This window comes from Hordeum vulgare, chromosome 6H, assembly GCF_904849725.1.
Source record: "Hordeum vulgare subsp. vulgare chromosome 6H, MorexV3_pseudomolecules_assembly, whole genome shotgun sequence".
Taxonomy (NCBI): domain Eukaryota; kingdom Viridiplantae; phylum Streptophyta; class Magnoliopsida; order Poales; family Poaceae; genus Hordeum; species Hordeum vulgare.
The window spans coordinates 510260212-510268988 of record NC_058523.1 but is presented as its reverse complement, the minus strand read 5'-3'; the positions used below and the strand labels follow the sequence as shown (position 1 = coordinate 510268988).

The following is an 8777-nucleotide window of genomic DNA, read 5'->3' as shown; positions in this document are numbered from 1 at the left end:
CAAACATGTCCATGTTCTTCCGGACCAGATCACCAATATATGAATGTGTCTGAACTCTCAACAGAACGTGTGTTATAACGAGTTTCTGTCCATGTACTTGCTTTTATTCTCACCTTCTTCCTAACCTAGGGTTGGTAGTAAACATGGCACCAAATCCCCGAATATATTAGCTAGCCCCAAGCCACGTACTACGTAACGGGGCGGAACGGCTGCTTCGATTCTTCTGCGAGGACCAGGAGGCTTATCTCTACTATTAAAAGCACGAGAAGACAGATCCAATTTTAAATCTTAAACCTTTAAACACTTAATCAACGGTCTGGATACTTCGTTACTGAAACATCACTTTTCGTTAGCGCTAATCGCATACCCCGCACGTCATCTCGCGGTCTCGCCCGCACACATCGACCCACCGCACGATTTGCCGCCCCGCGCTCCGCACGCTCGCCCCTGGCGACTCGCACGTCCTCTCACGGTTCCACCCCCGCTCGCCGCGCCGCTCGCGCCTGTCGCCGCCCCGCGCTCCGCACGCTCGGCCCGGGCCACCGCGCCGCTCGCCCACGCGACGCTCCCTGCTCGGCCACCAGGTCGCTCGCCCAGCACGCTCGCGCGTCGCGCCCCCGGTCGGCCACCGCGTCGCTCCCCGCCTGGCTTCCCCGATGACGATAGGAGCGAGGGCGTGGCCAGCCCGGACTCCCCGCTCGCCTTCCCCGATGAAGACAAGCACGACGAGGCAGCGGTGGAGGAGGACAAGGCCAAGGCCAGCGCACGGGACAAGGTGAGCCATCGGGACCAGATCTGCGGGGCGCCCGCCCGCCTCCCTCCGCCAATTTATTCCGCTTCGATTTGGATTTGTTGAGATGGAGCGCGTCACGAGCACCCCCGACTGCATCCTGAGGTAACCCATCACGCAGATTTCCATCGCACTGCAGTTTGTGATGCTGCTCCCATGCTTCCCGACGAGATTATGTGAGTCACAACTTACATGACGCAGATTCTTTTGCTATACTTTCAAAGTTGGCAATACCAACGACAGCGTCGACGCAGCCACGGGCTGGACAAAACCAGTGAGGACCAAATTTCTGTGTTTTGGTTTGAAGCCGACAGGGATTGTAAGGCCTCTTGTTTCATCCATCACAGAGCGAATTCCTCTTGTTGCATGATTTGATTTGGAAAAATAGGCTTGCAAGCAAATACTATTGTGCATGTTTGATGGATGGATCCCATCCACTACCTTTTCGATTGAAATCCGATCCATTGCCATGATTTGGTTCCAATTTATTCATGAAATTATGCTTAATGTTGAACTATTGGATTGCGGGGATTAAAATAATTTCAAATTGTTGTCATCATTAACTTCGTCGTGTTTTCGTGGGACTTGTCCGATCCAAAGGTAGAGCATCGAGCAGGGAGGAGGCGTTGTTGTGCAGCACGTTCGTAGTTAGTGGATCAGCGCAAAAGGGGGACGAGGCGATAGTGCAGAGCCTCCCGGATAAAAATACAGGAAACGTGTCACCGTGATTTTAAATTGGAAAGCACCCTCTTGGATGGTAGTCCAATATCTCAAGTGAAAATTTGCAACTTCCGTTACTCAAATGTGCAAATAGTTACTCTTATGTATCATGGATTGCTAGAATTGACCCTTTCCTTTTACACTCTTCAATTCATATCATATATGGTTATCTAGCTCTTGCTTTCCATACAATCCTTCGATCATATTTTTTTCGCTTTAAGGCATCAGCATTCATTGAAGGGTGCACAACTTTTAACGGAAAATGACATACAGGTCTGCAATAGTGTAGTTTTTTGAAAACTTCCTTAATGGTAATCATACAGGTCTGCAATAGTCGCTTCTTTAAGTTAAAGTAGTTTGCCCATGAGAGAGATATAACAACCCAGTTCTCTGACCATGAATAATGCGGATTAATTCTAAATTTTTGATGAAAAAAAACCAACACACTTTAAAAAGTAAAGGTTGGTATTTTTGGAAAGGAAAATTCTCTTAAATGCATTTAAATTCAAAGTTTTCTAGATTGTTCAACAAGTTTACTGGATTATCTTTGTATGGTAAAGGTTTTCCTTTTTTTGTCCTTGAACACAAGTTCTATTGTGTTAGGAAATGAGTATACCTTTTATTGTTTATGTAATCAATTTCCACAATACCATGTATGATCTAAACAAAGGATAGAAATAAATTTTAGTTTACATAAATATTTGAAATTATGACGAAAATGTAAAACATCCAATATAGTTTATAAATGTGTTTGGTTATTTTCATTTATATTAGTCAAGACGTGTGTTGCACGTGCATGCTTACTAGGCTCATAATTGATGCTTAATGGATACGTCAAAGGATCATAGCATCCGTAGCAGGCTCTTATGTATATAAGACGGTCCCCTTCTCCATGCATGATAACACTTCTATCAAAAGTGTGTTGCGGGTCACTCCCTTCAACCCACATTGCAGCCACCTGAGAGGCTGTAGGGTCATTGTACCTCCGTTAATCCAATTTTATATTTGTATTCAACGTAATCTTATATTCTGTTAGGTCTGAAACAGAACCAAAGCTCTTAAAAGTTTGCACACATGGGTTGTTCTCCAATATATGAAGAATGTTCCGTATGAGATTGATATCAAGATCTAGACAGCGCTTGACCCTATGTTCTAAGGCTTCATACGTGTCATAAATGTACAACTGCAAATGCCTGGGTCCGTTACCACCTGATACCAAATGTTCAATTGTCACCGTTCATATTTGTGCCATCTTCCAATATATTTGCAGCTATTATCTTGTAGGCTAACTGGCTATTACTTTCATCTCTCTCAATTTGCAGTAGAGCCATGTGGTGGACTGGTGGTCGGGGATAAGGGCATGTGGCGGCGGCATGATCCATCGCGCCCTCTTCACCCGATCACTGTATTTAACCTCCATGTGCATTAGCAGGTTTGAGCCGGTGATATAGATCGAGCAGGTCGCATGAGCTTGTCGGCAACACTTGATCTTTGATCAGTTTTTACGTTTATTTTAGGTGATTTCTTCTCTAAAAAAATAATTTGGGACGTCAAAAACTACATTTTAAAATGGTTCATGCAAACTGAATTTGATCGATCCCGCATTCCTGAAATTTTTACGCACTTACTAATGCCAAATGGCAGCAAGTTTGCACAAGTGAGTTTAGATTAATAGTTGTCAGGTTGCCACCTGATATATCAAAGAACTTGTTGATACCTATTGATAAATTTATAATGAGTTGGTTGAAGATAATCCTATCAATAACCCCTACACCAGCTGCATTGGAGAGTACCCTGTTTTTCATGTTTCTTGTTTGCTACGTATTTGTCCCTTTAACCCTATCTACATTTGATTAAACAATTTTTCACTAAACATTAAGAAATATTTGTACATTTAAGGTTCTGGTTGCATCTCCGTGAAGAATTACAAGTTTCATTTAACATATTGTCTTGGAAAGGTTGTGTATGTGATAGGTTTGTCATGCTATTAAATTAAAATAATGGGTCTTCATATTGAGTCGTTCAATTTACTTAATTGATGTTTTGTTTTTCACGAATTTCATTAATCGAAACGTGCATCAAAGATTATATATGTTGTTAGCATCTTGTTACAAAGTTCATTTATGGGATATGAATAAGTAACTGATTTAAGACATGCAAATATGCATCTACTCTTGCAGTCTATTATCCTTCTATGAAAATATTCCATGCAAAATTTTACGCTCCAACAGGTTCACATGCTAAATATCTTTCTTTATTACTTTGTGATATAAGGAATGGACATCTTAACTGCTGGTAATTATGGGGAATATCGTGACATGTATGGCAATAGGGAAGGATACATTTGAAGCTTTGCAGATCGTATGCCTGGATGATAGTGAGGAGGATAGCTGGCTCTACATTGTGTAAATTGTTGTGTATCCATTGAAGTAGGAAGTATGCATTCCATCCCTTAATGCATGGATGAACGAGTTAGGAGGAAAACACATTGTATTTTTCGTGATTTATGGTGTGTCAAGTCCTCAACTTCATACAATTATTTTACTGTATTTTTGTTGGTGATTTTGTTGTTCTCACATGTCTTGTTTGACTCTTTATATTGTTTGAGATAGACTATGATATATTTGATCTTCACATTTTTAGCACGTATTCGTAAGTTCTATTTACTCTTAATCAGCCTCAATCTCGACATTGTTTGGTTGCTTTCCTTTGGACCTCTTGACCATCTTAAATTACATAATACATGAGATAATGTCACAACTATTGTGATCATTTATATGTTATCGAAATTTGGATTTTTGAGAGTTCATATATGTGCATGAGCCTTGGATAGCACGCGTTGGTAGGTGTTGCGTTTGATACTGATTCGTATGCCCCATAATATTAGGAGATAAATACACATTTTATTGTTTAAGCAAAGAATAAGTCATCAAGATTTAAACTCAACGAGTAAATGGATGCACTCCAAAATCATTCCATATGCATGATTGTAGATATGGTAGATTAAAACTGTGAGATTTGGGAATTCACTTTCTGAATTCTAATGAGATTACACGTGCAAGCTTACTACAACCTGATGAATGAGGAAACTCATTTGACACGTACACTGTTACTAGTACATAGAAGGTGCTTGAGCTTGTCGGCCAAACAAATCGCCACGCAAATTATTCGTGGTGGATTAGTTGGTGCATTGTCAGACCATTAACTTTATGACCCCACGCATCTGTGCCTCATTAACCATGCACAGTGAATCTGGTTATCTGCCGCCTGTCGGTGGTGACAATTTGTCATGGGCAGTTTCTATTTTATTTTATATTTTTGTCAGAAAATGGTCCGATTTGCTGTTCAGGCCATGAAAAGCCCCGCTAGCTGTCAAGGTAGCACATCACATGCAAGATTTTCATCACATTTCATACGCATATGGACATGCATATTCAATCATCATCATTTCATTGCACTTTTTTTGGGGACGTTTCATATACACACTCATACATATATTCATCGGTGACATAAATGTACATGTGAATTAGCTTGTTGTCGCTAGTCAATCGCAACCTTCATATATTAGATTCGTCATGAAGACAAAGCGTGTAAATCTAGTAGACGTTTTTTTTTTTTCAAGAAAATCTCATAGATATTTTATTCAAAGTAAATGAATAGTCATGAATTCAAAAATTAGAAAACACGGCTGAGAAATAAACAAAAAACCCGGGATGGAAGCTCCCCCCAAACCGGCTTGTGTGCTCACAGGAACCTTCGGAGAACCGACTGCATGCTTGCCAAACCAGTAGCACGCGCATACCTCGCTCATGTGCTAACCCATGTGCGGGCCGAAACACGCCCAGTTTTTTCCTTCTGTTTTTCTCGTTTTTAATAATTTAGGATACTAGTAAGCATGTACGTGCAACGCATGAATAACCATACATAAAAAATTCCTTGTTCAAAAAATGTTGATGGTTTTGCAAAATTGTTCATAAATTATAAAGAAACACAATTTGAAAAAAATGGTCAGCAAATAAAATCATGTTCATGATTTTTATAAAAATTATTGTATATTAAAACATATTACGGGAACCGAAAAAATGTCCATGAAATTTTAGAAAATGTTCACCAAAATACAAAACAAAAGGGAAATTTAAAATTTGTTCCCTAATTTTAGAAAAAGTTCATTGATTTAAAAAATATTTGTCGAGTCAAAACTATGTTCATGAATTCGAAAAATGTTCATGCATTTCAAATAATGCTAGTAAACAAAACTAATGTTCGTCTGATTTTTTATTAGTAGTATAGATGTTTATTTTTTTTTAATGCAAATAACCCTCGAAGCCCACACCCACCCCCGAAGCCCACTACAACCGTCCCCCAGGGCAGGCCGATACCCACCTCCGAAGCCCACACCCACCCCGAAGCCTACTACAGCCGTCCCAACAACCCTCCTCAAAATGACCAAAGCACCCCCACCTCCAATACCCTCCACTACACGCACGCCCGTAATTACCTCGAACCTTCAGCCCCGTTTTCGTCATTTCACCAGCACACTCACACGCGGTGGCGGCGGCTTCCAGAACACTCACACCACACACACACTTGAAGCAACTCACACCACACAGCAGTGGGCGGCGGCTAGGGTTCTAACCCACCCTATCCTTCTTCCAATCCAACCCAGCCTCGTCCGATCTCCTCGACGACGACCTGTCGCAGCTCCTCGTCGCAGCTCCTCGCCGCCGCCGCCGCCAAGAAGGGCGCCGATGAAGAAGGTGTTCTCCCGCTTCGAAACGGACGGGGACGACAGGATCTCGCCCTCGGAGCTGGCGGCCGTGTCGCGCGCCATCGGGTCGCCGGCCACCGAGTCGGCAGGGGGCCGGGAGGTGGCGTCCATGATGGACGAGCTCGACACCGACCGCGACGGCTACGTGGACCTCGGCGAGTTCGCCGCCTTCCACGACCACGGCCGCGGGGAGCGCGAGCTGGACGCCGAGCTGCGCGATGCCTTCGACGTCTACGACATCAACGGCGACGGCCGCATCTCCGACGCCGAGCTCAGCAAGGTCGTGTCCCGGATCGGCGAGGGTCTGCTTGTTCTTGGCGTGTTGGCGAGCAGAGCGCATACACCGCGGTGCGCCCCGAGTGGATGTGCTGGGAGGAGGTGAGGAGAAGGGAACGCGGGGAGCTGCCCGCGCGGCGCTTCCAGGCCCTCGCCCGCTTGCGCCGCGCCGCCTCGCTCGCGCTCTCCAACCGCAAGGAGATCGCCACCCGGCACCTCGGCGCCGTCAACTCCCTCCAGGTCCCCTTCTCCCCCCTCGTTCCTCCAATCGCACCCCTATCACTGCCTCCCCAACCTTACGCCCCCGCATGAGCTGCGCGTAGCGCACAGATCAGCAACAGTATTGATTTTGCGTGTTAATCCGTTGAGCAAATAGTGGAGTGTTGTCTCATTAGTTGTTTGTTTTGGCATATATAGTAGTCAACTCCAGTAGTTGTTTGTTTGGGCACTATAGTAAGGTCTGCTTGTTATTGCCATATATTGCATGTGCTAGATAGCTCCTATCCAAACTTGTAGAAGTCTGCGTCAGTAGGACTTATACTTAATTTTTAAATTCTCTATTTTGTTTTGTGGGTTGATGACACCAGTTAATCATGCTCTCTGTGTGTGTGTGTGTGTGTGTGTGTGCCCAGGAAGTGACTTATGATGCATTGACTCAAGAAATAGAAGAGATCTTTCTATTTTTTGAAGAGACCTGTGCACAATATAGCTGGGTACAATTATATCTGAAGGTGACTATGAGTTCTTGTTATCATATAATTCATATCTGGAAACGGTAACAAGACTCATGTTGCTTGCAAACTGCTACAGGGTTACCATTCCTTGCAGTCCTATAGGATAGCTCATGTATTATGGAATCAAGGGCGTAAGGTTCTCGCGTTGGCGCTGCAAAGCCGTATCAGCGAGGTGAACCTTGATTTCTTAAGAAGCAGTTTTTTAGCATACATTTATGTCGACTAACATATGCTGTCCTTCTCCTTTCAGGTTTTTGCAGTGGATATACACCCAGGTATATTGTTGGTGTATCATAATATCTGTACAAAATTGTCTTATATTTCCTGCTGCTGTGTTTAATACCGGGGTTGCTCTTTAGCTATATGATGTTTGGCTTTTCCACTAAAAAATAGCTACTCCCTCCAATCCATATTATTTTCGCTGATTTAGTACATGATGTTTCCTTTTTTTATCGAATGATGTTTAGCTTCTTCTACTACCTTCGTGGAAATATGTTTTGCCGCCTTAACTACTGCATATGGGTCTGCTGCTTGGGAATATGTATGTATGTTATGTTATCCTTGTAAATATCTTAACCTGAACCAAGGTTTGTCTTTGTAATTATGTTCAATTTTGGGAGGCATAGAAGCATTGCGTTTTCTAAAACTTGCTTACATATGAGGCTGCGATAATTTTTTAATTTATGAATTCATAAGCATCAAATCCTTAAATATATCCTCATGCTCAGATGATGTTTGGGGCATGGGGCCTGGCTCCCCCGAAATAATACATGGTTTGCCTTTTGAGTTTTGAAAAGTAAATCTGTCATCTTAAGTGGCGGCTTTGTTATATCCTGGTATGATATGGTAATTTTAGTTTGTTCTCTTAACATTCTTTATTGCTAAATCTGCAGCTGCCAAAATTGGGGAAGGAATATTGCTGGATCATGGAACAGGTCTAGTCATTGGTGAAACTGCTGTTGTTGGCAATTGGGTTTCATTAATGCAGGTGCCATGCATCACACTCTTCTTGCTATTTTTTAATTTAAAATAAAGTACTATTCAATACAATTTTTAATTCCGTCCACAGTTTAACTTCTTTTCCTTCTTGCTTGGTTGTTGGCCCTCTCACAATATCTTGTTTGCTATAGTTTCATTTGTCCTTGTGCAAATAATTGAATATTTCTTACACGTGCTTTTGTTATAGTTTTTCTTTTATTTATGGGTTGAGGCCAGTAGTTGATATTTGTTCTCTCTCTCCGTCCAGGTTGTGGTGTGGTTCAGCACCGGCTACATCATCATAAAGGACATGGTGGTCACCGGCATGCCCATCAAGATCGTCGGCGTTGCCGCTCTCAAGGTCCTGCTATTTTCTGAAGTCATGTGTGCTTGTACTTATGATGCATTGAATCAAGAAATAGAAGAGATCTTTCTATTTTCTGAAGTCAATCTCAATTGTTCACCTATCCTTTTATACATGAGTAGAAGTCCTAATAAGAGAAAACAAACT

The 8777-nt window shown here is 42.6% G+C and overlaps 1 protein-coding gene and 1 long non-coding RNA gene across 2 annotated transcripts; both read left to right on the top strand.

The window, feature by feature from the left end:
* The first annotated feature begins 6258 nt into the window (after positions 1-6258).
* On the top strand, positions 6259-6866 carry LOC123405702 (probable calcium-binding protein CML16). Its single transcript, XM_045099293.1, has 2 exons — positions 6259-6603; positions 6657-6866. The coding sequence occupies exons 1-2, from the start codon at positions 6259-6261 to the stop codon at positions 6864-6866; spliced, it is 555 nt and encodes a 184-aa protein (XP_044955228.1).
* A 553-nt stretch (positions 6867-7419) lies between these two features.
* On the top strand, positions 7420-8296 carry LOC123403698. Its single transcript, XR_006611537.1, has 3 exons — positions 7420-7460; positions 7539-7563; positions 8182-8296. It is a non-coding gene; the product is annotated as an uncharacterized LOC123403698 (long non-coding RNA).
* Positions 8297-8777: the final 481 nt, after the last annotated feature.

Bases quoted from the DNA above. Each gene is read 5' to 3' on its own strand.
- LOC123405702 (XM_045099293.1), top strand. From the start codon at position 6,259: ATGAAGAAGGTGTTCTCCCGCTTCGAAACGGACGGGGACGACAGGATC. The intron at 6,604-6,656 runs GCGAGCAGAGCG...TGCTGGGAGGAG, and splicing joins TGCTTGTTCTTGGCGTGTTG to GTGAGGAGAAGGGAACGCGG.